The sequence below is a fragment of the Pongo pygmaeus genome, chromosome 20 (assembly GCF_028885625.2).
Source record: "Pongo pygmaeus isolate AG05252 chromosome 20, NHGRI_mPonPyg2-v2.0_pri, whole genome shotgun sequence".
NCBI lineage: Eukaryota > Metazoa > Chordata > Mammalia > Primates > Hominidae > Pongo > Pongo pygmaeus.
In genome coordinates this window covers 19,019,552-19,047,548 of record NC_072393.2, presented here as the reverse complement: position 1 = coordinate 19,047,548, position 27,997 = coordinate 19,019,552, and the positions used below count along the sequence as shown (strand labels likewise).

The window sequence follows — 27,997 nt, the reverse complement described above, 5'->3', positions numbered from 1 at the left end:
CTTGCTCCGGCCTCCGAGTCCGCGCCCAGCGACGTGCGGGCGGCCTGGCCCGCGCCCTCCCGCGCCCGGCCTGCGTCCCGCGCCCTGCGCCACCGCCGCTGAGCCGCCGCCCGCCGCGCGCCCCCGGCAGCGCCGGCCCCATGCCCGCCGGCCGCCGGGGCCCCGCCGCCCAATCCGCGCGGCAGCCGCCGCCGTTGCTGCCCCTGCTGCTGCTCTGCGTCCTCGGGGCGCCGCGAGCCGGATCAGGAGCCCGTGAGTACCCGGCGCCCCACTCCTTCCCCCCTGCCAGAGCAGAGGGCGGGCGCCCCGGGGGCAGCCGCGGGGGGAGGGGGCGCGGGCGCCACCTGGACGGCCGGGGAACAAAGGAAGGCGCCCCCGGCGCAGCCCTCGGGGCGCCCTCACCTGCGGGGCACGCGGCGCCGCAGTCCACTGTCCAGAGAGTCCTGCTTCCGCGCCCAAGGCCCTGTTACCTGGGCAGCTGGGCCGAGGGCGCCAGGCCAGGCCCCCGGGGGCTGGGGGGATCGCGGCCTGAGACCCTCTGCACGCCAGGACGTGGCGGGCGCACGCGTCTGCTTCGGTGGACTCTGAGCCGCTGGGACTGCAGGGCACCGCTCCCAGGCGGGGGCGCACGCGGTTGGCGCGCTGGGTGCGGGCCCCCAGCGGGTCCCCCCAGGCGGAGGGATGAGCCCCACGGGGAGGGCGGGGCCGCAGGGGGGCCGCTCTGGCCGCCTGGCGCGCAGCCCGGGGTCCCCGGGGACTTGTCTCTCCACGGGCCGGCGTCACCGCCCTCCCCCTGCGGGACCCGGCGCACGGGGGTCCGCGGAGTCCCCGCCACCGGCGGCGCTTAGAACCGTTTTCAGCCCGGCTGCGTCGGGCGGACAGCCTCCAGCGAGAGGAATCTTTGTGAGCTAGTGGGTGAGAGGGAGAGGGAGCGGGAGCCAGTGAGTCCGGGCACCAGCGGGCCCAAACTTTGAGGGGGCCCAAACTTTGAGGGGGCCCACTGGGAACCCGCTGCCCTTACAGGCCAAGACCCCCGCCCTGGAGGGACTTCTGGCCTCAGGCACTCTGGGGCCCCCCATCCAAGGAACACCCCCGCAAGGATACGTCTCCGTATCCAGACCCGCTCTGGGACACGCCCAGAGACACACAAAGAATCACACTGGCTTGTGGCCCGTCACCCTCGCCCTCAAACTCGCGCACACTGCATCCCAGATGCACATTCGCACACCATCGCGGACGAACACACATTCCATCCCCGACACAGACATTCATGGTCACACACATCCCACAGGGGAGGCGACCCAGGGGCACAGAGGCAGGCACAACTCGCCCCAGACGTTCAGTCACTCCACGCACCCCATGCAGGCGCACGGGCCACCCCGGGGGTCGCCGGGCACACACTGCTTCCAGGCTCACCCACCCTGTGCTGGGCTGTTTGCGGGCTGCCTATAGGGCTCCTCCGGGAAGAGACAGGGTCCGGGCATCCTCTAGGGGCACTTGCTGAAAGCCTGGCTCTCCCCCGGCTTTCAGGTGAGGGGCTACCTCGGGCCCTCCCAGGGCCCCTGACGGCTCTGCCAGGCGGTGGGCAGCGCCTGTGAGTGCCACTGTGAGCGCCAAGCTTTGTTTTCAGCCAGTAGAGCAGCAGGCGAAGGTGTAGGGGGTGGGGGGGGCATTGTAAGTGTGTTTTTCCTTTAAGGGGGAAAGAAATTAAATAAAAGATTCTCACACCTCGGCAATATGTTTCTACTTACGGTGTGTCTTAGCACCTGACCAGCAGGCGGGTGGGTCGTAAAGTGTCTGCAGGTACCAGCGGGACAGGCGATGGGGACCCCCGTGGGGACCCTGGGATGGAGGCCACCCTTCCGCCCTGCTTGCAGAGAATCTCACACTTTTCCCTTTTAAAACACATGGTGTTCCTTTTTAATAACGGCAGTGGCTCCAGATTGGGAAAAGAGGAGAGAAAAAACTTTTAAAGGCCCCAGCTCTGCGGGAAAGGAGGGGAGGCAGGGAATGAAAAGGGGGCTGTTCAAAAGCCCAACCTAGGGATCTGCTTTGGGGAGCCCTCTAGGAGGCCCTCCAAACCAAGCCAAGCCCCCACCAACTCCGACTCAGTGGGCTGTTCCCAGCTGCTCCCCCGCCTGGCCTGGAGTGCGTGCATCCCTGTCCCCAGCGCCTTAGCCCATTGTTTGTGGAGGCCTGGAGGGAGTGCCTAGTCAGCCCGGACCCCAGAGCTGGGAGGGGCTGTCATCTTTGTAATTCCTGGGGGCTTCAGGCTTCTGAGCCCTCTGGACATTGGATGGCAATCACATCTCATTGATCTCCCCAGCAAGTAGAACGTATTTCTCCTCCCATTTTACGGAGGAGAAAATTGAGAACTGGAGAGGGGAAGTCAATTGCCCAGGTTCTCCCACTGGGGTTGCGCCCATATCCAGGGAGGAGAAAGTGTCCTTCTGACCTTACCGGCTGGGGCTAGAGGGTGGGAGATTGGCCTGTCCTGGCCCGCCTGGCCTTGCCTTCCCCCGACAACCCGTCGCCGCCCGGTGTCCCCCGCCCAGCCCCGGGAGGGCAGCTGCAGCTGCTGGCGAGTGAGCCACGCCAGCCCAGGCCAGGCGGGTGTGGCAGAGGGGCAGCGCCCCCCAGGCAGGACCCCCCAGAGAGACCCTTCCTGCCCAGGCCATGATGGCGGGTGGGGGGGCAGGAGGGGCGAGACCCACTCTAGAAGGGCTGAGAGGGGCCTGGGGTCTGGGCAGGCCTGGCCGTGCCTCCCACTCTGTTGGGGGGGCCCAGGCAGGAAGCGGTGGGTGGGCCGGGGCAGAGACGCTGGCACGCCCGAGTTCATGCAGAAGGAATTCCGAATTAGCGGGCGGCTGGCTGCCTGGGACCTCCAGGGCGGCCCCCTGGCCCCCAGCCCCCCGCCCCCCTCGGCCGCCCCCGCCTCCTCGGCTCTGGCCCGCTCAGCCGGCTCCTTCGCACGGACGCGGAGACCTCCGGCGAGCCCTGGGCCAAGCCCCAAGCGCAACTGCGATTCCAGGCTCCAGCGAGACAGAGCCCTCGAGCCAAGTTTGCCCCGGAAAATCATCAGGGCCGGCCGAAGAACCGTGTCCACCCCACCTCTTCCATCTGGGGCAGTGAGGGCAAGTGCAGGGCAGCTCTGGCATTCAGGGGGCCTCCCCAGGGGCCGGGATCACCCTGTCCTTGGCTGCCATCTCTGCGAAGCTGGGCTGCCCCTGCCTCCTGCAGTCCCTTCTTCCAGCCGCCTGGGGAGTCCTTTTAATGCAAATCTCACCGCATCCCCCCCTCCCCGGCTGAGAACCCTGGAATCCCTCCTCCCTGCAGGTCAGGGTCTCTGACCTCTCAAACCTCATTTCCCACCGCTTCTGCCCCAGGACCTTGGCACTTGCAGCTCCCACTGCCTGGACATGCTCTGTTAGATAATGTCACAGTTACTTCTCTTATTTTATTCAGGTCTGTGCTCAAAGGTCACCTCCCCAGATGCCTCCCGAGCTTCTGCCACTACTCTGTCTTCCTCCAGCCCCTACTTTACTTTCTCCCCTAGTTATTGTCTTAGATATTTATTTATTCCTTTTTCCTGCTGCTTCCTTGGATTTGATGCCCACAAAGGCAGGACTCTTGTGTGTCTTGGGCATCACCCTAGTGCCCACAGATCCTGACACACTATAGGTACCCTGTGAATGAATAGATGAATGCGTGAACGAACAAAGGAGTGGATGAGTCTTTACAACCACTCTGTGTGGAATGAGAAGCCCCTTTACAGAGGCTCAAAGAAGTAAAACACTGAGGCCGGGTGCGGTGGCTCAGGGCTGTCATCCCAGCACTTTGGGAGGCCAAGGAGGGTGGATCACTGGAGGTCAAGAGTTTGAGACCAGCCTGGCCAACATGGTGAAACTCCATCTCTCCTAAAAATACAAAAATTAGCTGGGTGTGGAGGTTATGGTGAGCCGAGATTGTGCCACTGCACTCCAGCCTGGGTGACAGAGTGAGACTCTGTCTCAAAAAAAAAAAAAAAAAGTGTAACACTGAGTCAGGCTGGGGGCATTCGAGTCCGGGTCAACTTGGTTTAAAGATCTCATGGGAAAATATTGTCTCCAACAGTATGTTCACTCCTCTCAAACAACCTCATGAGGTTTGTTTTGTTGGTTTTTATAAATTTAAATTTAAATTTTTTGTTTCTTTTTTGAGACAGGGTCTCACTGTCACCCAGGCTGGAGTGCGGTGGTGCACTCATGGCTCACTGCAGCCTCAACTTCCCGGGCTCCAGCGATCCTCCTGCCTCAACCTCCCAAGTAGCTAAGACCACAGGCATGGGCCACCACCCCCTCTCCACCTGGCGAATTTTTGTATTTTTGGTAGAGACAGGGTTTCACCATGTTGCCCAGCCTGTCTCAAACTCTTGACCTCACGTGATCCACCCACCTCAGCCTCTCAAAGTGCTGGGATTACAGGCGTGAGCCACCGCACCCAGCCAACCCCATGACATTGATGCCCACTTCCCAGATGGGGAAACTGAGACTCAGAGAGGCATCGGGAGGTTGGCCTGTGCACCCCCTCCTCCTTCTCTGGGCCTTGGTTTCCCTATGGACAAAATAGTTTCTTCTTAGGTTCTGGTCTCCAGAAGGGGAACTCCTGGGCTTCCCTGAAGGCCAGCAGGAGAGGAGGCATCAACCACCCATGGGCGTCCCCAAGGTTCCTGTGCCTAGTACCCGACTCACACACAACCTGGTTCAGGAAGTCCTTTCCCCTCTGACTTTCACAATAGCCCAGGAGACAAAGAGCTTTCTCGTTCCCACTTTGCAGATGAGGAAAACTGAGTAGAGGGAAACAGCGATGATGTCAAGTCCCTTTGGATGGGAGGTGGGGACGTGCAGTTTGCCAGGGCTGCCTTTAGTTCCAGAGGTAAGCAGTGTGGAGCAGAACTTTGGAGACCAGAAAATCTGGGCCTAACTAGTATGGCCTTCCCTCATTCCAGCAAGGAAACTCCATCTTTCAGAGCCGGAGTTTTTTCATCTTTAACATAAGCAGGACTGGCCGAGAAAATGTAGGTAAAGTCTTAGCCCAGTATTCAGAACACAACAAGTGCTCAATAAATGGTGCTGTTAGGCCGGGCGCAATGACTCACGCCTGTCATCCCAGCACTTTGGGAGGCTGAGGCGGGTGGATCACTTGAGGTCAGGAGTTCGAGACCAGCCTGGCCAACATGGCGATACTTCGACTCTACTAAAAATACAGGCTGGGCGCAGTGGTTCACCCCTGTAATCCCAGCACTTTGGGAGGCTGAGGCAGGCAGATCACAAGGTCAGGAGTTCGAAACCAGCCTGACCAGCATGGTGAAACCACATCTCTACTAAAAATACAAAAATTAGCCGGGCACAGTGGTGTGCACCTATAATCCCAGCTACTCGGGAGGCTGAGGCAGGAGAATCAATTAAAACTGGGAGGTGGAGGTTGCAGTGAGCCGAGATAGTGCCATTGCACTCTAGCCTGGGTGACAGAAGGAGACTCTGTCTCAAATAATAATAATAATAACAATAATAATAATAATAATAATAAATGGTGCTCTTAGCCAGGTGCAGTGGCTCATGCCTGTAATCCCAGCCCTTTGGGAGGCTGAGGCGGGTGGATCACCTGAGGTCAGGAGTTCGAGACCAGCCTGACCAACATGGAGAAACCCCATCTCTACTAAAAATACAAAATTAGCTGGGTGTGGTGACACATGCCTGTAATCCCAGCTACTTGGGAGGCTGAGGCAGGAGAATCTCTTGAACCTGGGAGGCAGAGGTTGTGGTGAGCCGAGATCGTGCCATTGTGCTCCAGCCTGGGCAACAAGAGCAAAACTCCATCTCAAAAAAAAAAAAAAATGGTGCTCTTAATGATTCAAATAAGGGTCAGGGCTTTCATTTTAAGCAGTGCCCTTCCCCCACAGAAACACCTACTATGTGTGAGGCTCTGGGAGTATCACAGGAAGAACCCACGATCTTTTGTTTCTAGTTGCCAAAAAAGAAAAACAAAATGAGAATGAAAAATAAAGAAGGCTAGGCACCAAAGCTCATGCCTGTGATCCCAGGACTTTGGGAGGCCAAGGTGGGAGGATCGCTTGAGGCCAGGAGTTCAAGACCAGCCTGAGCAAAGTAGCGAGACCTCATCTCTAAAAAAATATTTAAAAATCAGCCAGGTGTGGTGGTGCACACCTGTAGTCCCAGCTACTTGGGAGCTGAGATGAGGGAGGATCGCTTGAACCCAGGAGATCAAGGCTGCAGTGAGCTGTGATCACGCCACTGCACTCCAGCCTGGCCGACAGAGTGAGACCCTGTCGCTAAAAAAATAAAAAGCAAAGCATGCCTGGGCATGTTGGCTCACTCCTGTAATCCCAGCACTTTGAGAGGCCGAGGGAGGTGGATCACGAGGTCAGGAGTTCAAGACCAGCCTGGCCAATATGGTGAAACCCTGTCTCTACTAAAAATACAAAAGTTAGTCAGGCATGGTGGTGCCCACCTGTAGTCCCAGCTACTCGGGAGGCTGAGGCAGAAGAATTGCTTGAACCCGGGAGGCGGAGGTTGCAGTGAGCTGAGATTGTGCCACTGCACTCTAGCCTGGGTGACAGAGCGAGACTCCGTCTCAAAAAAAAAAAAAAAAAAGCAAAGCATAGTGTTTGTCATAACAATGTGCTAAGCAAGAGTCACTTGGATCCGAATGAGCCTGTATACCCGAGTTGTGTTACCCCTCAGAGAACTTTAAGCATGTCAGTGATGAAGAGTTTTGGAAGGATCCAGTGTTGGAGTCAGACAGACCTGGACAACTCCAGGTCTGTCAGTTTGGCCACCAGTGTTGCCCTGAGCATTTAACCTAACTGATCTTCACCTTCCCTATCTGTAAAATGGGGGACAATCATTAACGGTGTCTTCTCAGGACCACCATGAACCCTGGAGGTCCTGGCATGGTTGGGGGCTTGGAGGGTCCCCGCCCTGTCCTGACACGTACTCCTCTTTGACCCCAGACACAGCTGTGATCAGCCCCCAGGATCCCACGCTTCTCATCGGCTCCTCCCTGCTGGCCACCTGCTCAGTGCACGGAGACCCACCAGGAGCCACCGCCGAGGGCCTCTACTGGACCCTCAACGGGCGCCGCCTGCCCCCTGAGCTCTCCCGTGTGCTCAATGCTTCCACATTGGCCCTGGCCCTGGCCAACCTCAACGGGTCCAGGCAGCAGTCGGGGGACAACCTCGTGTGCCACGCCCGTGACGGCAGCATCCTGGCTGGCTCCTGCCTCTATGTTGGCTGTAAGTCCGCACCCAGGACACCCCAGGGGTAGCTCTTGGGAGCGGCATCTCCCTCTGGAGTGAGGCATGAATCGTGGGCCTTCTGGCCTGGGGATGAGCTGTGGGCACACTGGCATGGCTATGCAGGTCTTTGAGGTGGGAATGAGAACCTGGAGACCCGGTCGGGCAAGGTGGCTCATGCCTGTAAGCCCAGCACTTTGGGAGGCCGAGGTGGGTGGATCACTTGAAGCCAGGAGTTCGAGGCCAGGCTGGCCAACATGGCGAAACCCCATCTCTACTAAAAATACAAAAATTAGCCAGGCGTGCTGACAGGCACCTGTAATCCGAGCTACTTGAGAGGCTGAGACAGGAGAATCGCTTGAACCCGGGAGGCGGAGGTTGCAGTGAGCTGAGATGGCACCATTGCACTCCAGCCTGGGGGACAGAGCGAGACTTTGCCTCGAAAAAAGAAAAAGAACCTGGAGATCGAGTCACCAGCCTCTCAAGAGCCCTTGCAGTTGTCACACCAACTGTACTGGCATTTCTCAGCACAGGGCTGAGACTGTCCTGTCTGCCCTCCTTCCACTCCAAGGTGGGGGCCTGGTGGGTGGGCAGCAACCCCTCGGCCCAGGCTCAGCTAGTCTAGACCTTCAGCCTGCTTCCTGCACCCTCCCCTTCTCCAGTGCCCCCAGAGAAACCTGTCAACATCAGCTGCTGGTCCAAGAACATGAAGGACTTGACCTGCCGCTGGACGCCAGGGGCCCACGGGGAGACCTTCCTCCACACCAACTACTCCCTCAAGTACAAGCTTAGGTTGGTGGTGGCCTGAGGGCGATGTGTGTGTCCCAGGCTGGCTGCGTGACCTTGACCAACGCAGACCCTCTCTGAGCCCCCATGTGCTGTCTGCACCCTGAGGCTGCCATGGTGAGGTCTGGGGGCCAGAAGGAACCCTCATGCGTCCTGTCGCCCTCCCATCCCCGCAGGTGGTATGGGCAGGACAACACATGTGAGGAGTACCACACAGTGGGGCCCCACTCCTGCCACATCCCCAAGGACCTGGCTCTCTTTACACCCTATGAGATCTGGGTGGAGGCCACCAACCGCCTGGGCTCTGCCCGCTCCGATGTGCTCACGCTGGATATCCTGGATGTGGGTGAGCCCCCAGTGTCCGCTAAGCCCCTCCCTCGGCACCAGCCCCACCCACCGAGCATCCCAAGGGGTCCCCTGCACCTTCTCATTTTTCCTAGGGTCCCGCCTGCCCCTCCCCAGCCCGGCAACTCCCGGGTTGTCCCTGCTGGTCAGAGGGAAGGTAGGTAAGTAGCTGAGCATCCGCTCATCAGTCCGCAGCCCCCAGAAACAGCCAGGATACCCCCACTCCATGGAGAACACCTGGCCTGGCCACCTCCCCCTCGGCAGCCCAGGTGTGCAGGAGGGGGCCCTGGGGAGAGGGGAGGGGGCGCCCAGGTCGGGAGGCGCCCCAGGAAGCCGAGGCCTGGAGCTGGGGGGTGCAGGGCGGGAGGCAGGAAATGGATGATCTGTGAGCAGAATTGAGCCTAATCTAATTAGAGTGTTTCTCAGCCCCAAGCAGGCCTGTGCCTTAACCCTTTAGGCCCCTCACCAAGGCCTCAGGGGGAGAGGCCAGCTCACCCTGCTGCCCTCAGGGACCCCCAGAAGGATCCTCAGACCCCCCCAACACACACATATGCCTGGGTTGTAGCCCCCATCCCTGCCCCCGCAGCCTGCCTCACTCTTCCCCACATCCTAAAGCTACAGTGGGAAAGTTCTAAGCCTCAGTTGCTTCTCTGCACCCAGCAAAATGTCACATCAAAGATTTCAGTAAGAGTGGAAGGGAGGTGTGAGTGGGGAGGGGGTGGCAGGGGGGTTCCCAGAAGGCTGCCGGCCTGACAGCCCCTGGCCTCCTAAGCATGATGATAATAATATCATCAACCCCACAATGTCTGCTTTCCCATAGTCAGTTGAAGATAGGGTTATGTTTCTCCCGTCACAGATAATAATGGTGATAACAGCTAACATTAATTAGGTGCTGAGTGTTTCTCCAATATTATATATCGTGTAATCCACCAGTCCTGGGGGTTGGGGCAGAGGGAGGAGGAGGAAAACAGAGGCAGGTGCCATCTAGGCCAAGTGCCCTGGGCCACACTGCTGGGGAGAGTTAAACCCAGACAGTCCCAGGCTGAGAGGGGCCCTCCTCCGCCCCGCAGTGACCACGGACCCCCCGCCCGACGTGCATGTGAGCCGCGTCGGGGGCCTGGAGGACCAGCTGAGCGTGCGCTGGGTGTCGCCACCCGCCCTCAAGGATTTCCTCTTTCAAGCCAAATACCAGATCCGCTACCGAGTGGAGGACAGTGTGGACTGGAAGGTGACCCGCCCCTTCCCTGACTCCGCCCCTGTTCCTTCCAGGCCCCGCCCCCGCTCCTGCTAGGCCCCGCCCTCTACTCTGACCTTGTCCTCACTGTCCAGGTGGTGGACGATGTGAGCAACCAGACCTCCTGCCGCCTGGCCGGCCTGAAACCCGGCACCGTGTACTTCGTGCAAGTGCGCTGCAACCCCTTTGGCATCTATGGCTCCAAGAAAGCCGGGATCTGGAGTGAGTGGAGCCACCCCACAGCCGCCTCCACTCCCCGCAGTGGTGAGCACCCCCCTAGGGCTGGGTGATCCAGCGGCCAGTCCCCAACCAGCTAGAGCCTCTGTTTCCTTGTTTTCTTTTCTTTTTTTTTCTTTTGAGACACAGCCTCATTCTGTCGCGTAGTGGCGTGATCTGCACTCACTGCAACCTCTGCCTCCCGGTTTCAAGCGATTCTCCTACCTCAGCCTCCCAAGTAGCTGCGACTACAGGCACGCGCCAACATGCGCAGCTAATTTTTGTATGTTTTAGTAGAGACAGGATTTCACCATGTTGGCCAGGCTGGTCTCGACCTCCTGACCTCGGGTGATCTGCCCATTTCAGCCTCCCAAAGTGCTGGGATTACAGGTGTGAGACACCGCGCCCAGCCTGTTTCCTGATTGTCTCCAAGAGAGTAGAAGTCTCAAACTGGTGGCCCCCCCAGAGCTGAATGTGGCCCTTGGATTTATTTTCTTTGGCCTGTTGTTTGGAAAACAAAAAAAACGTTTGACCAACTAGTAGAAATTTTAAACCCAGGAAGTTTTTACACAAATATCCTAGATTCCCTAGAAAAATAAATTCTCTAGAAAATGTAACAGCATGGCCCACAGCCCCCACCAGCAGTGGTCTCCCCTTCTCAGGACCCTCACTCTCCATTTGCCCATCCCCATCTGGTCTGTTTTGGCCACTCAGACTCCCTCCTAAGACGGCCAGTGAGTTTGAGACCCCTGCTTCTAAGGCCAATGGGCTGCCAACTCCCACTTTGATGGGCCTTAGTTTCTCCTTCTGATCAAGGCTGGGGGATGGGAATGATTAGGTGCCTAGGTCTGCTTCCTCTTGCTGTCTGGGATTTCTCCGGGTCCACAGGCCTCTAGTCTCTCTTTTGTGAAATGAAACGAAAGCTGTTACTTGGAATGTCTGGCCTCCGTTTCCCCATCTGGAAGGTGGGATGGAGAATCCCACTTGCCTTGGGCTGTTATGAGGGTTGGATGACATAATTTGTGGCAAGTGCCCATATGGTGGGTGCCACCTAAGTGTTTGCAGGCAGTTGGCATGGAGATACTTATTGCCCGGTTCCCCCAGGGTTTCAATGCAAGGGAGGCCGCTTTTTCTCAGGTGAGGACACTGAGGCTCTAGGAGATCACACAGGTCTAAACTTAGTTCACCGGGAAGTCCAAGCTCACTCTGGCTCGTGAGATGATAGGGAAACTGAGGCCCAGAGAGGGTCCCAGAGCTAGGGAGGGGTAGAATCAGGCTCCAGCCAGCTCCCCAGCCCCTATCCCGGGCCCCTCCAGGTTCAGGGGTGGGCGGGAGCAAGCGCAGCAGGGAGGGGCCTGAGCCTTGGCCCCTGCTCGTGCCCGGCACCTGCGATTCTTGCACAGGAGCCAGCAGGCCGCTGCGTCCGCAGGGGAGGCTGGGGAGGCCGGGGAAGGCCAGCAGGGGCGGCGGGGGCCGGGGCCGTGCCAGGGCCTGTCAGCGGGTCCCCGGCTTTATTTATGACGTGAGGCCGATGTCCTTATCCGCCGGCCTGCTGGGGACTGGCTGCAGCCGGCAGCTGGGCCGACAGGCAGGCCTCCCACCTGGCCCTCCCGGCCCACTCCCTGTCCCATGGGCCCATGCTGGGGACTGTCCCATGGGGTCATCTTGCACTCGGTCTCCCTTCATCTGTCACTCTTCCTCTGTGTCTCTGTCTCGATCTCTTTGTCCCTATGTCCCCAGGGTTTCTGTCCTACCCTGATCAGGCCCTTTCCTCCTGGGCTGACCCCCTTGGCTTTCACCCACCCTGCGTCTCCATCTCTCCATCCCTGGCCCCGGCTCTCTCATCCGTGCGTCTTTCTCCCTTTCTCTTTTTCAGCCCCCTGCTCTGTCTGTCTCTGTGTCTCATCCCCCGGGCTCTGGCCTCTCTCATTCTCCCCTCCCCCCACTCCACTCGCACCTGGCTCAGGCCACAGGAATCGGGTTCCTGGAGATGTGGAGGAGGAGCCCCTTCCTTCCCCCGCCCCCCCACCTCCCCAGGGGCGCAGCCGGGCCAGGGGCGCAGCTGGGCTGCTGTGCAGGGCCGCGGGGAGGACTCGGTCCCTGAGAAACGGGGAGGGAGGTTCCCCGAGGGGAACATGGTCCCGCCGCGCCGGGGTCTTCCCTCTCCTGCCCGCGCGCACCCCCTGCCGGGCGCGCCCTGACACTGCCGCTCCGCCCACCACCAGAGCGCCCGGGCCCGGGCGGCGGGGCGTGCGAGCCGCGGGGCGGAGAGCCGAGCTCGGGGCCGGTGCGGCGCGAGCTCAAGCAGTTCCTGGGCTGGCTCAAGAAGCACGCGTACTGCTCCAACCTCAGCTTCCGCCTCTACGACCAGTGGCGAGCCTGGATGCAGAAGTCGCACAAGACCCGCAACCAGGTAGGAAGGAGGGACCCGCGGGCGTGGGGGTGGGGACAGGGAGCTGGGGGGCCCAGAAAACAGGGGAGGGGAAAGACAGTAGGCTGTGGACGCAGGTCTGCAGCCCCCACGACACCTCTGCCTTCCTTCCAAGCACAGGACGAGGGGATCCTGCCCTCGGGCAGACGGGGCACGGCGAGAGGTAAGGTGGGCCTGAATGGGTGGGCGGGAGGGAGCAAGGGGAGGGCCCCTTCCGGCGGCTGCAGGTCTTGTTCACACCCCCACGCCTCCCAACCCCAGCCTTAGAGTCGCTGAGATGGAATCCGTCCTCTTCCTTTGTTATTCATCAGCATTTACTTAGCACTTACTGTATAACTGGCATTGTCTCCTTTAGCCTAAGAACATTCAATGCCCTGAAAATGTCCGAAATGGAATCTCGTCCGAAATGAATGAACATACTCACCCTAGTTAGCACGCATGGGCACCTACTGCATACTGGCCCTGCGCCAAGTGCTTTACCTGCAGCTCAGATAGCCTCGCCAAGGCCCAGAGAGGGGCAGGACCCTGCCCAAATTCACACAGCCAGAAGCGGTGGGGACAGGACACGAATGAAGGCTCCTTCAGTGGCTCTGTGGTGCGGCCCTTTCCCGGACTCCCTGCTTAGCTTGGCTTCCCCTCTGCCTGCAGGTCCTGCCAGATAAGCTCTAGGGGGCTCAGGCCACCCTCCCTGCCACGTGGAGACGCAGAGGCCGAACCCAAACTGGGGCCACCTCTGTACCCTCACTTCAGGGCACCTGAGCCACCCTCAGCAGGAGCTAGGGTGGCCACTGAGCTCCAACGGCCATAACAGCTCTGACTCCCACGTGAGGCCACCTTTGGGTGCACCCCAGTGGGGGTGTGTGTGTGTGTGTGTGTGTGTGTGTGTGTGTGTGTGTGTGTGTGTGTGTGTGTGTGTGAGGGTTGGTTGAGTTGCCTAGAACCCCTGCCAGGGCTGGGGGTGAGAAGGGGAGTCATTACTCCCCACTACCTAGGGCCCCTCCAAAAGAGTCCTTTTAAATAAATGAGCTATATAGGTGCTGTGATTGTGAAGGTGAGTTTGGGGCTTGCTTGGCCTGGGGTGGGGGCTGTGAGATTTGAGGGGAATGTGAGGTGTCTTAATGACCCTTTGAGATTAGAATTTTCACCTCCCAGGACTTCAGACTGTCTCTCCAGTATTTGCAAGGTCTGATTCTGAACTCCTTGGAGAATGTGATTCAAAATACCTGAGCTGGCTGGCTGCGAAGGCTCATGCCTGTAATCCCAGCACTTTAGGAGGCCAAGCTGGGAGCACTGCTCAAGGCCAGGAGTTGGAGACCAGCCTGGGCAACAAAGGGGGACCTCATCTCTACTAAAAGCAAAAAATTGGCCGGGCGCCGTGGCTCACGCCTGTAATCCCAGCACTTTGGGAGGCTGACATGGGTGGATCAAATGAGGTTGGGAGTTCGAGACCAGCCTGACCAACATGGAGAAACTCCGTCTTTACTAAAAATGCAAAATTAGCTGGGCGTGGTGGTGCATGCCTGTAATCCCAACTACTCAGGAGGCTGAGGCAGATGAATCCCTTGAACCCAGGAGGTGCAAGTTGCAGTGAGCCGAGATTGTACCATTGTACTCCAGCCTGGGCAAAAACAGCAAAACTCCATCTCAAAAGAAAAAAAAAAAAAATTAACTGGTCTCGTGGTGGCATGTGCCTGTAGTCCCAGCTACTTGGGAGGCTGAGGCAGGAGGACTGCTTGAGCCTGGGGAAGTCGAGGCTGCAGTGAGCCATGATCTCGCCACTGCACTCGCCTGGGTGACAGAGCAAGACCCTGTCTCAAGCAAAAAAAACTCAGAGTTTCTAGGGAGGGTGGGAGTCTTCTACCCACAATCCCTGGCCCTGTGGGGGCCCCCTCCCCAGGCACATTGGCTGCAGCACCCTTGTACACAGAGATGGCAGAGCGGCTACAGAGGAAGAGCTCTTTATTGTGGGAGGTGTCTCGAACTGCAGGAAGGTCAGCAGCGCAGTGGGGCGCGACCCCAGCCAGCTGGCGGTTAGGGCTGGGCTGGGTGCCATCCGCCCCGTTTCCCATCTCCCTCGGCGCATCCCTGGGGAGCCGCCATCACTCGGCAGATTCCGCATCAAACCTGAGGTCCTGCAGAACCTCGCTGATCGCCTCCATGGTTTTAATTACCCTACAAGAGCGGATGGGAACTATAAATAAAACCCAGATGGGGCGAATTAGCTGCTGCTGCGAAGCTGCAAGAGGGCTGTGGCTGTGGTGAGCCCCAGGCCCTCCTGCCCGCCGCCAAACCTCCAGGCAGCACTAGCAGCAAGAGGGACCACTTAGGTGCTAGGGAGAAGTGGTGGCCCCATAGGTCAGAGTGGGCTGAGAGAAAAGGCCATCTGGGCTGGGCATGGTGGCTCACGCCTGTAATCCAGCACTTTGGGAAGCCGAGACAGGCAGATCACCTGAGGTCAGGAGTTCAAAACCAGCCTGGCCAAAATGGCGAATCCCCATCTCTACTAAAAATACAAGAATTAGCCAGGCATGGTGGCGGGCATCTGTAATCCAAGCTACTTAGGAGGCAGAGGTTACGGTAAGCCAAGATCGCGCCACTGCACTCCAGCCTGGGTGACAGAGCAAGACTCTGTCTCAAGAAAAAGAAAGAAAAAAGAAAAGAAAATAAAGGACCAGGTGTGCTGGCTTACGCCTGTAATCCCAGCACTTTGGGAGGCTGAGGTGGGCGGATCACGAGGTCAGGAGATCAAGACCATCCTGGCCAACATGGTGAAACCAGTCTCTACTAAAATACAAAAAATTAGCTGGGCGTGGTGGCACGCCGCCTGTAGTCCCAGCTACTCAGGAGGGTGAGGCAGGGGAATCACTTGAACCCGGGAGGCGGAGGTTGCAGTGAGCTGAGATCATGCCACTGCACTCCAGCCTGGCGACAGAGTGAGACTCTGTCTCAGAAAAAAAAGAAAAGAAAAGGCCATCTTGGTGGGGTGTGTAGCATCAGGAGGTTATGAAGTGTGACTGTCAGATGTGTGTGTACATGAGTGTGTGTGCTTGGGGGCTGAGGACAGGCATCTGAAGGTTTGTGCTCAGTGGGGCATGTCCAAGTTCCACGGACAGCCACGTGTGCAGGATTGGCATGTGTCGAGGTATACAGCAGTGTCCCAGCAATGCACAGCAAAATTGATGTGAAGTTTCACGGCTGTGCCCTCTGGGGAAGTGTATATCTGAGGGCCACCAGGTGAGAACACCATTGTACACTGGCAGAGGGTTCCTCTGCTGGCAGGGTCTGACCGTGCCAACCGTGGTGCAAATCGAGCATAGCCAGACGGCTTGGGCAGCAGCGCTCACTTCATTTTCAGCTGGTGCATCCGTACAGCGTCCTCCTGCCCCGCCAGCTCTGGCGTCTCCATCAGCTGCAGCAGGGCCACCTGGTGGGGGAATGAGCAACAGGAAGGATGTCTCCAAGAGCAGAACCCACCCCCTGCCCTCCAAGGATGTTCAGGAAAAGATAGAGGCACCCAGAAAGGCAGTGCCCGGGTAGAACCACGAGGGGCAGTGCTTTGTGTAGGAAGAGTCTGAAATTCAGTTTAGAGAGGCTCTCTCAGAAGGGAGACGGCGGGCAAGCCAGAGGCCTTGCTGAGCGCGATGTGGGCGTGGCCTGGGAACAACAGTGACGTCTTAGCCAGGCATTGGCCGTAGGGGTGGGTTAGGTTGCGCCTCATGGTCCCAGGGACGGGGACCCAGGATAAAAGTAGGCCAAAAAGCCTGGACGCGGTGGCTCACGCCTGAAATCCCAGCACTTCGGGAAGCAGAGGAGGGCAGATCGCTTGAGACCAGGAGTTCGAGACCAACCTTGCCCATATGGCAAAACCCGGTCTCTACTAAAAAAAAAATACAAAATACAAAAATTATGCTTGTAATCCCAGCTACTCAGGAAGCTGAGGCAGGAGAATCACTTGAACCTGGGAGGCGGAGGTTGCAGTTAGCCGAGATCGCGCCATTGCACTCTAGTCTGGGTGACAGAGCAAGACCATGTCTTAAAAAAAAAAAAAAAAAAAAAGAAAGAAAAAGGCCAAAAAGAGGCTGAGATGGGTCGCTCATGGGGGGCGTGGCCTAGGAATTCCAGTCACACACGGTTGCAGGGCTGAGCAGGAGGATCGCAAGAGAGAAATAGGCAAAGAACTAAAGCTGTGATGGAGGAATAATACGGAGGAAGCGTGGCCTGGGACGCCCCTCGCCTGTATCTACGGGAGGTTGAGGGAGGGACCCTAGACGCGGCACAACCAGAGTGGGTGGAGCATTGTTGGGGCGGGATCTGGGCATCTTGGAATAGCATTTAGGCGGAGCTGGGAGAAAGTGGGAGTGCTCTGGGAATAAGGACAAAACTTGGAAAAAAATTGGGGATGAACAGCAGAGGGCAAGGTCCGAGAATCCCCAAGTGAAGCCTTAATAGAGGATTGGGGTGGGACAGGAAGCGGTGAGGTCTGTGTAGGGGATACTGGGACCACCCCCCAACCAGGGGTGCGCCACGAGAGGAACAGGCCAGGGTCCTAGAGACACGGCGGGGAAGGGGTGGTGGCCTCACCGTGCCCAGCCGCGTCTGCTCCAGCTCCTGCAGGCTGCGCACGTGGCCGGCGAGCAGCGGCTGCCTGCGAGGCCCGCCCAGCTCTGCTTCCACCGCCAGCACCTCCCGCGAGGCGGCGGCGAAGGCCTGGGTCACCTCGTGCACTGTGCTCCGGTAGCGCGCGAAGTCGTAGTCAGGACCGCTGCGCAGGTACTGGCGGTGGCCTCTGCGGCAGGTGGGGACCCTGAGGCCGCGCCCCCAGGCTCTCAGGCCCTGCACCCGCGCCAACCACCTGAAAGGCCCCCAGGAAGTGTCCCCGGACCCCAGAGGGGAGGACTGCTAGGTAGGAAGGACGCTTCCCGACTCCCGCAGGAGAACGCGAGACAGGCCCACCCCTGCTCTTGGGGAGGAGAGAGAAGCCACGAGGAGTGAGTCGTCGGGTAGTGGGGACGTGCTGTGGGGCCTTTTTCGTGAAGGTGAGGACCCGGTGCCCCGAAATCCCCGCCCCATCTGACTCTGCAGCCGCGCGAGGACCCAGCTCCTCCTCCAGGCACGCCCGCCGAGAGCACGCCCACGCCCGGAGCGGGCAGGGGACTGAACCCTGAGCCCCTCCGCACCCCCACTCACTCCTCCAGTCGGCGGAAGCCCTGCGCGCGCTCAGCCTGCAGCTGGTGGATGCGCTGGACCAGCGTCCGGATCGGGGCGTCTTTCTGCGGGACAGGGGCACGGCTGGGGCATGAAGCCGGCGCCCCGGGTCTGCGCCGCCCGCCCCGCGCCCGTTCCCGCTTGGGCCTGGGCTCACCCAGGGCCACGCCGGCTCCTCGCGTCCCCGAGCTTCGGTGGCCTCCTCAGCAGCAGGCACTGCAGGGACCGTGGGCTCCGCCGCGGTCTCGGTGATCATGACTGCGCAGCCCTTGCCAGGCTCCGGAGCAGGCCCTTCCGCTGCTCACGACGCCCCCTACAGGCCGGGAGGTCCACGGACCCCCTACCCTGCGGCCGGCCAGCCAGAAGACCCCGAGGAAGAAAAGGGGAGCCAAGACGGCCGGCCGCCCAGGCAAGCCCACCATCCTTCACCCACCCTTCTTGTTCCCGTCCAGGGCCCGCCTCCGATCGTGTTTTTCCTTGAATGTGCGGCTGTGAATACAGAACAGCTGTTAGCCTTGAGTTCGTTCCTATGCTTGTATCTCAACACCAACTTCCACGTGAAGCGGGTATTGAGCGTGGGTTTTGACGTTCAAGAGTGTTAAGTAAGCCTGGGCAACCTAGGGAGGCCCGATCTCTACAGAAAGACCAATTAGCCCGACATGGTGGCTCCCGCCTGTAGTCCCAGCTACTCGGGAGGCTGAGGTGGGAGGATTGCTTGAGCCCGGGAGTTGGGGGCTGCCATGAGCTATGACCATGCCCCGGCACTCCAGCCGGAGCCACAGTGAGTCTGCCTCAAAAAAAGTGCAGTGGCTGGAACTCCACCGACATTAACAGAGATTCACTGGCTCTTCAGAGAATCACAGGGGTGAAGACAAGATTCAGTGACAGGGACGTTGTCAACAGCCCACCGAGTTGAATTGGGTGTCTTGTGTAATAGCCCTGAGCCTGGGGCATAGCAGGGGCCAGAACGACCTCAGAGTACAGAGGAGGGCTTGGAGCTTCCTGCTGGAGGGATACATGGGCTAGACTGAGCTTTGGAAAGCTTCCTCCTCCAGGGGCCCAGCCGGAGGAGCAGGAAGATGCTGGTAACCTGACTTAGTGAAGAGGGACCAGCTCAGGTATGGGGTGACAGACACCAGCCTTTAAGGGGGAAGGGACTAGGCTGTTAGTGAGTTGGGAGTTTTTCCTGCCGATGGGTTCGTGGTCTCGCTAACTTTGAAGAATGAAGCTGTGGACCTTCGCGGTGAGTGTTACAGCTCAAAAAGAGTCCACAGACCAGGAGAGTGAGCAGCAGTGCAGTTTATTGAACAAAGCGAAAGGAAAGCTTCCACATGCTGGAAGGGGACCTGGAAGGGTTGCCGTTGCTGGCTCCGGTAGCTAGGGCTCATATCCCTGTGTTACCCCCTCCCCTTTCTTTTTGTCCATTGAGAGTGGTTCTTTTTTCAATCCTCCTCTGGAGTGGTTAATTTTTTTTTTCTTTTTTTTTTAGTGGGACAGAGTCTCGCTCTGTCGCCCAGGCTGGAGTGCAGTGGCGCGACCTCGGCTCACTGCAAGCTCCGCCTCCGGGGTTCACGCCATTCTCCTGCCTCAGCCTCCCCAGTAGCTGGGACCACAGGCGCCCGCCACCACACCCGGCTAATTTTTTGTATTTTTAGTAGAGACGGGTTTTCACCATGTTAGCCAGGATGGTCTCAATCTCCTGACCTCGTGATCCACCCGCCTCGGCCTCCCAAAGTGCTGGGATTACAGGCGTGAGCCACCGCGCCTGGCCTGGAGTGGTTAATTCTGAATCCTTCACTCGATTCGTTAAGAACTCAAAACCCTGAGTCACAGGGGTCTTTTGTGAAAATCCCCAAACCTGCCCAGTAGATCCCGCCAACTCCACCCCTCAGTCCCGTCTCTCAACAGGAGAGCCCAACTGCTGTTGGGGTGTGGGACGATGACCACTCTAATTGCTTCCTGCTGAATAGGGGCGTAGAAGGGGTCCTGTAGCTGAGGTTTCCTCGTGAGAGGTGGTTTGGGTGTCAACGTCCGGGTATGGGCCAGCAGGCTGGTTTAGGGGTCCTTGATAATAGGTGCTGGTTGAAGTCATCTGAGGTTCCATCTGCAGTAACATTTCTAGTTTCATTGATTCTATTCGGAAAGAAATTAAAGGATGAAGGAATTGAAAAGACATGGGCCAAAGGTTACTCCTAGAATAATCATAAGGAAGGGACCTAAAAATGGAAGAAGCCAGGGGAGAACACGCTGTGAGAACCCTGAGGTAGCTTCGGTTGTCCCAACATGTAGTCTGCTGGCTCTGTCCTGAAGTCATTTAATTCCATCTCTCACTATGCCTGATTTATTGACATAAAAACAACATTCCTCCTTCAGAAAAAGGCATGTTCCTCCCCTTTCAGCAGTGAGGAGATCGGAGATCTAGTGCTCACCAGTTCTGGAGAACCACGGCTGCTAATGAGTCTATTTGGTTCTGGATTTGAGTAAGTTGGAGAGAGATTTCATCTAGGTTGTGAGTCCAGCGGTTCCAGTTCCTAGGTGGTAGTAAATCCTAAACCAGCCAATAGAGGAAGTAGTGAGATTGCTCTCGGCTGAAGCTTAGCATGAATGGGCACAGCTACTGCCTCTTCTGAAAAGGAATAAGTCACAGGAGGTACTATGTAGGCTAAAGTACAAGTTCCTGTCCAGTTGGTGGGGAGGCAAATATAGAAGGATCTTCCACACACAAAGAAAACTCCTTATCGGGGTTCTATACACCCCTGTAGCTGAAAATCTCATAATTCAGCTGTGGTCGGTCTAAATTCATTTCTCATTCCCATGATTTGAGGGTTCAGGACAAATGGGCCACTCCTAGCAGTTGGAGCTGAGTAGAATTTGCCAAGGACGTATTATGGGGTTCCTGTAAGGCAAACCGGTGGCTAGCTGCATTAAGAAAAACTGTTGACTGGGTGCGGCGGCTCACGCCTATAATCCCAGCACTTTGGGAGGCCGAGGCAGGTGGATCACGAGGTCAGGAGATCAAGACCATCCTGGCTAACACGGTGAAACTCCATCTCTACTAAAAATACAAAAAATTAGCTGGGTGTGGTGGCAGGCGCCTGTAGTCCCAGCTACTCGGGAGGCTGCGGCAGGAGAATGGTGCAAACCTGGGAGGCGGAGCTTGCAGTGAGGGAGATCGTGCCACTGCACTCCAGCCTGGGCGACAGAGCGAGACTCCGTCTCAAAAACAAAACAAAACAAAAAAACAAAAAAAGAGAGAAAAACTCGCGCTCCCCAGACAGGAAGCAGGAAGCAATGGGGTTTTTTTTTACCCTTTGCCTGTGAGAGAGGAACAAAGTCCCAGGAGGGGGATATCCTGGGCAAAGGGAAGTCTGCCCCAGCAGTAATTGCTTGTTGTTTTGGCCTCTGGTGGGGGAATTATTTGGCTTGGGTTAGTAAATCTTAAGGGATAGGTGACTGAAATAGGGTTTCCGAGGAGCTCATGTTTATTTCCACAAAACATGGGGGTGCCAGTAGTGGTACTGTAAGAATTAGAATATTTGAACTCTATATCCAAGGCAAGCTATAGTTGCAGCCAGCCACGTGTCCCACACCTTGTGATCCTGGGAACACTTGATGGGAGATACAAAGGAGTGGAGGCGAAGAGAAGGAGGTTATTGTGCCCACAGAACCTACGATTGGGATAGCTGATATAGTGAATTGTTGGAGAATGGCGGCGGCTGCTTTTAAGGCTGCTTGAGCCCTGTCAGGGAAATTGGACCTATCACTAGGATGAAAAAATCCTGGACCCTTAGAAGTGTTAGCTATGTATGAGGCCTCAGAGCTTTCCACCCATATGTTGAGGGGGGCCGGAACTGCTGTATATAAGGGGGAATTAGGGTTCATGCAAACCCAACAGGATGAGTTACTCTGGCTGGGATGTGCTTCAAATAAAAACCTGGAGGACATGTTTATAATTCCCTCAAGGTAGGCCGGGTGTGGTGGCTCACTCCTGTAATCCTAGCACTTTGGGAGGCCGAGGCGGGCAGATCATGAAGTCAGGAGATCGAGACCACGGTGAAACCCCGTCTCTACTAAAAATACAAAAAATTAGCCAGGCGTGGTGGCGGGCGCCTGTAGTCCCAGCTACTCGGGAGGCTGAGGCAGGAGAATGGCGTGAACCCGGAAGGCAGAGCTTGCAGTGAGCCGAGATCGTGCCACTGCACTCCAGCCTGGGCAACAGAGCGAGACTCTGTCTCAAAAAAAAAAAAAATAATAATAATAATAATTTTAGAGGAAGACGTTGAGCGGGAAAAGGTTAAGACTTGGGCAAAGGCAAGGAACGTTAGGATGTTAGAGTACATTCTGTTTTTAAAACAAGAACTGAGGTAGAACTTATGTGCACTGATTAATTTCCTGTGGTTTTTCCTTCTGAAAGAGGATGTGTAAGTCTTCCAATGGCTCACAGGTGTAAGAAGGTTGTCTGGCTGACTCTTAGATTCCTGAGCTAATGATTCTGCGGGTTTTTCAGGCTTCATCCAAGGTTTGATTCAGGTGTGATGGATCCAAGACTCCACTTCAATCACCTTGACTGAAGTTGGAGTGGAGAGGATAACCAAATATGGTCCTTCCCACGATGTATCTAGGGATGGGGAGGTAGAGGGGAGGGACTTGACTAATACTAGATCCCCGGGATGGAACAATGCTTTTCCCTTTTCTCGGTGGCATCCCTCGGGTAATGTCTTTAGGATTTGCTGGTACCTAGCCAAAGAAGTTTTGTCCTTGACCAAGTTGGCAGTTTCTGAATCAAGTAAGAGGTTGTTTGTGAGAAAAGGCCGTCCTTATAGCATTTCATAAGGACTGAGTCCTATCTTGTGGGGAGAATTTAGGATCCTTAATAATGCAATGGGCAAGAGGGTGAGTTTCCATTGGAGGTGAGTTTCTTGTGTTAATTTCCTTGAGTGCCTTTTGAGTGTTTGATTCATCTTCTTGGCTTTCCCTGAGGATTGGGGTCCCTAGGCACAATGAAGGTGATTTTTTTTTTTTTTTTTTTTTTTTTTTTTGAGTCAGAGTCTCGCTCTGTCACCCAGGCTGGAGTGCAGTCGTGCAATCTCGGCTCACTGCATGCTCCACCTCCTGGATTCATGCCATTCTCCTGCCTCAGCCTCCCGAGTAGCTGGGACTACAGGCGCCCACCACTAAGCCCAGCTAAATTTTTTGTATTTTTAGTAGAGACGGGGTTTCACCGTGTTGGCCAGGATGGTCTCGATCTCCTGACCTCGTGATCTACCCGCCTCGGCCTCCCAAAGTGCTGGGATTACAGACGTGAGCCACCGCGCCCGGCCAATGAAGGTGATATTGTATCCCTAGCACCTTGGAAATTCCCTGAGCCACTGTGGCTCTGAAAGCCAGGCCATTATCACTTTGTAAACTACGGGGAAGTCCAAACCTAGGAATTATTTCATGGACCAGGGCTTTGATTACCTCCTGTGCCTTTTCTGTCTTACAGGGGAAGGCTTCAACCCAATTTGTGAAGGTATCAACACAGACTAGTAAGTATTGAAGTCCCTGTGACTTAGGCATATGAGTGAAATCTAACTGCCCGTCCTCTCCAGGGTAGTGCCCTGTCCTTTGTTCTCCATGAGGAGCTTGGTGATGGACCAAGGGGTTATTCCTTTGGCACACTTCGCAGGCCTTGACTGTCTGCCGGATAGTTTTAAGGAGGTCTTGTCCGGTGAACAGAGATTTGACCATTTGATGGGTATTCTCAATACCCCTATGGAATGTTTGGTGAAGGGTTTTAAGTATTTTCCATTGATTAGCTGCGGGTATGGGCACCTTTCTTTCCTCAGTAGCTAGCCATCCTGAGGGGAGAAAACTATGTCCCCGTGAAAGTCCCCATTCCGTTTCTGCAGGGGAATACTGGGGCCTGGTCTCCTGAAGGGGGTTATCCCATACCAAGGGTCCCTCCATAGGTGTTTCTAATGGGAGGTCCCATCTTACGGCAAATTTGGCCTCAGCGTCTGCGCAGCGACTTCCTTTTGCCTCCTTTCCTTCGCCTTTCTGACAGCCTTGGCAGTGCAAGGCCACTACTACTTCCTTGGGTTTCTGTACTGCCTGTAATAATTTCATAATTTCTTCATAGTATTTAACGGGTGTTCCTCCAGAGGTTAGGAACTCCCTTTCTTTCCATATGGCAGCATAGGCATGTAGAACTAGATAAGCAAATTTGCTCTCTGTATATACATTTATACTTTTTCCGTTTCCCAGCTCTAAAGTTCGGGTAAGCGCCACTAGTTCTGCTAACTGGGTGCTGGTCCCTGGGGGAAGGGGCCCACTTTCAACTACTGCTTTATCACTAACCTATGGCATATCCTGCCCTTTGTAATCCCTTTTCTACAAACAAACTTCCATCAGTATATAGGTTGAGGTCAGGGTTGGTTAAGGGGACTTCTAAAAGATCCTCCTGGGCAGCATAAGTTTGGGCTATGACCTGTTGACAGCCATGTTCTATTGGTCCTTCATTTTCTGGGAGAAAGTTAGCCAGGTTAAGAGCTGCACAAGTGCGCATCTGAAGCACTGGTCCCTCAAGTAATAAGGCCTGGTACCTAAGTAGGCGATTGTCTGACAGCCACAAACCTCCTTTAGCAGTTAGTATGCCGTTGACATCGTGAGTAGTCCATACAGTGAGGTCTCTCCCTTGTATTATTTTGACGGCCTCTGATACTAAAATGGCCACTGCAGCTATCACCCATAGACAGTGAGGCCAACCCTTTGCTACCACATCAATTTCTTTACTCAAATATGCTACTTGCTGTATGGTAGTCCCTCAAGTCTGGGTAAGGACTCCAAGAACTATTCCCATTCTTTCTGACATACAAAGAGAAATTTTGTCCTGTAGGTAGACCCTAAACTGGGGCTTGTGTTAGGGCCTGTTTTAGGGTTCTGAAGGCTGCCTCTGCCTCTAGTCCTCATTCTATCAAATGGGTATTACCTTTTTGGGTCTCCTTAATTAGAGTGTAAAGTGGCATGGCCATTTCGCCGTATCTGGGGATCCACAGTTGGCAAAAGCCGGTTATTCCAAGAAAGCCTCGCAACTGTTTTAATGTCTTAGGGTGAGGATAAGCCAGTATAGACTGGATACGTTCTTTGCTGAGAGCCCTGGTTCCTTTAGCCAAAACCAGCCCTAGGTATTTGACCTGCTATAAACAAAGCTGGGCCTTTGATTTAGATACTTTGTAACCCTGATCAGCTAGAAAGTTTAAAAGGTCTTGGGCTAAAATGTAATCCCAGCACTTTGGGAGGCCGAGGCAGGTGGATCACGAGGTCAGGAGATCGAGACCATGCTGGCTAACACGGTGAAACGCTGTCTCTACTAAAAGTACAAAAAATTAGCCGGGCGTGGTGGCAGGCACCTGTAGTCCCAGCTACTCAGGAGGCTGAGGCAGGAGAATGGCATGAACCCAGGAGGCGGAGCTTGCAGTGAGCCGAGATCGCGCCACTGCACTCCAGCCTGGGCAACAGTGCAAGACTCCGTCTCACAAAAAAAAAAAAAAAAAAAGTCTTGGGTAGCCTGATGGCACAGGGTCTCTGAACAGGAGAAGTAAGTCATCCATATATTGAAGAATTAGGGTACCTGGGTGCGAGAAGTGACTCAAATCTTGGCCCAATGCTTGGCCAAACAGGTGAGGGCTATATCTAAACCCTTGGGGCAAGACTGTCCAGGTGAGCTGAGATGTTTGATCTGAGGGATCCTCAAAGGCAAATAGGAATTGAGAGTCAGGGTGTAGAGAGATACAGAAAAAGGCATCTTTAAGATTCAGGACTGTAAACCACTCTGCTTCTTCTGGTATTTGAGAGAGTAATCTATAAGGGTTGGGTACAGCTGGGTATGAAGGAATTATGGCCTCATTTATGAGCCTGAGGTCCTGCACCAACCTCCATTGACCATTTTGTTTTTGTACCCCTAGAATTGGGGTGTTACAGGGGCTGCTACAACTTCTTACTAGACCTTCGGCTTTTAAATTTTTAACAATACCTTGTAATCCCTTTTGAGCTTCAGGTCTTAGGGGGTATTGTCTTTGGTAAGGGAAAGAGGTGGGGTCTTTTAGTTTGATTTGGACTGGACAGGCGTTCTTTGCCCCTCCAAATTGTCCTTCTAATGTCCAAACCTCAGGGTTGATTCCTTCCTCAAGGAGGGGACAACAGATAGGTGTTTTCTTCCCTGTATTCATACGGATGATAGCTCCTGATTTAGCTAATATGTCCCTCCCCAGTAAGGGCGTGGGATTCTCTCGGGCATGATGAGAAAGGCATCTGAGAAAATTAAGGTTTCCCAGTTACAGCTAAGGGGGTGGGAGAAATACCTGGTTACAGGTTGTCCCAGGATCCCTTGGATGGTAACAGACCTTGAGGACAGCCATCCAGGGCAGGACAGTAGAACTGAGAAGGCTGCGCCAGTGTCCAGGAGAAAGTCGATTTCCTGGCCCTCAATGGCCAGACTTACCCGGGGCTCTGTGAGGGTGATAACACGAGCTGGTGCTTGCCCCAGGCACCCTCCGTCCTGTTGCTGGATCATCTGGTTGGGGACTTCTGGCCCAGAGAACCTTCGTCCTCTGGGACAGTGTGTCTTCCAGTGATCACCTTGGCATAGTGGACATGGGTGAGAGGGCGGCTTACTTCTCTTTGGACAATCTTGTTTAAAGTGTCCTTGTAAACTGCACTGATAACAAGCCCTGCTGGGTGATTGGCCTGCTCCATTTTTTCTCCTCTCTGAACCACCAAGGTTTGTTTGTCTGAGGGCGTGACTAAAGCTGCGGCCTTTCTCTTATCCTGCTTTTCCTTTTCGGCCTGTTCCTCTTGGTCCCTATTATAGAACACCGAGGTTGCCAGGTTTAATGATGCCTCCAAATTTTGCTCAGGGCCCAAGGCTAACTTTTGGAGCTTTTTCCTCATGTCTGCAGCTGACTGAGTAATAAATTTGTCCTTTAAAATTAACTGGGCTTCGAGGGAATCTGGTGACAGGGGAGTATACTTTCTCAAAGCCTCCCTCAGTCTTTTGAGGAGGGCAGTAGGGTTTTCTTCCTTCCCTTGGGTTATAGTAGACATCATTGAATAGTTCATGGGTTTTTTCCTAGTTCTCCTTAACCCTTCTAGGATACAGGTCAGTAAATGTTTGTGACTCCAGTCCCCATGATCCGAGTCAGGGTCTCAGTGGGGATCCATACTGGGGACTGCTTGCTGGCCGGTAGGAAACCGCTCTTTTGTGATGTCATTCTATCACTTACTTAACTGAGGTACCAAGTATCCCCAAACTCTCAGGCTGCTGTTAAAGCAGCATTCTTCTCATTAGAGGTTAGGTCTGATCAAGCAATAACATGACATCTCTCCAGGAAAGGTCAAAAGATTGTCCCAGACCCTGTAGGACATCTATGTATCTATTGGGGTCATCTGAGAACTTTCGTAAGTCTGCCTTAATTTGCTTTAGATCAGAGAGGGAAAAGGGAACATGTACTTGGGTTGGGCCAAATTCCCCTCCTACAGCCTGAAGAGGACATAGCCAGGGGCCAATGGGGTCTCTTGGCTCTTTGAAGGCTCTTTATTTGTTCCCTCTTGGGCTGTAGAGGCCAGAGAGGGTTCAGCATTAGTAGGAGGAGCCGTGGGGAGGCCTCGGTATGGGGGTAGACTTTGAGGACTCCCTGTGGGGTGCAGGTTACATGTCTTACACAATCGTGGGTTATCCCTTAATGAGAAAAAGGTCTGAACATATGGTACCTCACTCCACTTGCCTTCTTGTTTACAAAACAGATCTAGTTGCAGGATGGTATTATAGTTTATACTTCCCTCAGGTGGCCATCGTTCTCCTCCTGGAGGAGGATATTGTGGCCAGGCAATGCTGCAGAAAAATATGAGCCTCTTCTTCAATGTCTGGGGATCAAATTGGTCCCAGTTATTCAGAATACACTTCAGGGGCGACTTTGCTTTGGAGGGAACATCTCCCATCTGAAAGGAAAGCATAGGGATGCCCGCACCCCTAGTCATTCCCAGTGGACACTGGTTCTAGCGTGTCCCCTACTGTTTTAGTGTCCTTTTTTCAGGGTGCACAATCACCCATGGAACCCTGCTTATCGGATTTAATTGTGCTTACCAACGTAGCAGTTTCAACCACACTCTTTTCCCTCCCTTCTTAGCCACAAAGAAGGAGGCCAGGCTGCTGGGTTTAGCGGCCTCTTACCAGTGCACCCGAAACAGTTTTTGTTTCAGTGAGTGGGTTCTAAGTTTGGGGTATATTCTTAGGTGGTTAACAAGGCTCCAGTTAGCATATTTCTGAGCTTGAAACTTCCCCGATAAGGTGAACTCCTTAAAGATTGTACATAGACATAGCAATTTCAAGGCAGGGGGCAACGGGACATTGGGCCAAGACTGAAATAGTGTCTCATGCACTAAGGCCTTTTGTCCCCGCTTTCCATCATAAGAATATTACTTTTGATCTCCCAGTGGGTGGTCTATT

The 27,997-nt window shown here is 55.4% G+C and overlaps 2 protein-coding genes across 6 annotated transcripts; one reads left to right on the top strand and one right to left on the bottom strand.

The window, feature by feature from the left end:
- On the top strand, nucleotides 1-13,667 carry CRLF1 (cytokine receptor like factor 1). Of its 5 annotated transcripts, none has more exons than XM_063657471.1 (10): nucleotides 1-252; nucleotides 7,013-7,294; nucleotides 7,957-8,086; nucleotides 8,257-8,426; nucleotides 8,614-8,694; nucleotides 9,496-9,653; nucleotides 9,755-9,923; nucleotides 12,101-12,288; nucleotides 12,427-12,469; nucleotides 13,459-13,667. In XM_063657471.1, exons 1-10 carry the CDS (start codon nucleotides 141-143, stop codon nucleotides 13,656-13,658), a joined length of 1,533 nt encoding a protein of 510 aa, XP_063513541.1. In that variant the 5' UTR covers nucleotides 1-140; the 3' UTR covers nucleotides 13,659-13,667. The 5 variants fall into 5 exon arrangements, with proteins under 5 accessions (XP_063513541.1, XP_063513544.1, XP_063513543.1 ...); XM_063657474.1 differs by lacking the exon at nucleotides 13,459-13,667 and adding an exon at nucleotides 12,955-13,344; XM_063657473.1 differs by lacking the exon at nucleotides 13,459-13,667 and adding an exon at nucleotides 12,955-13,344 and having other exon boundaries at nucleotides 12,422-12,469.
- Nucleotides 13,668-14,248: 581 nt separating this feature from the next.
- On the bottom strand, nucleotides 14,249-17,996 carry REX1BD (required for excision 1-B domain containing). The gene is made up of 5 exons (XM_054466345.2): nucleotides 17,669-17,996; nucleotides 17,494-17,576; nucleotides 16,888-17,092; nucleotides 15,651-15,730; nucleotides 14,249-14,478 (listed from the first exon to the last, which is right to left on the bottom strand). Exons 1-5 carry the CDS (start codon nucleotides 17,765-17,767, stop codon nucleotides 14,406-14,408), a joined length of 540 nt encoding a protein of 179 aa, XP_054322320.1. The 5' UTR covers nucleotides 17,768-17,996; the 3' UTR covers nucleotides 14,249-14,405.
- Between the last annotated feature and the right edge of the window lie 10,001 nt (nucleotides 17,997-27,997).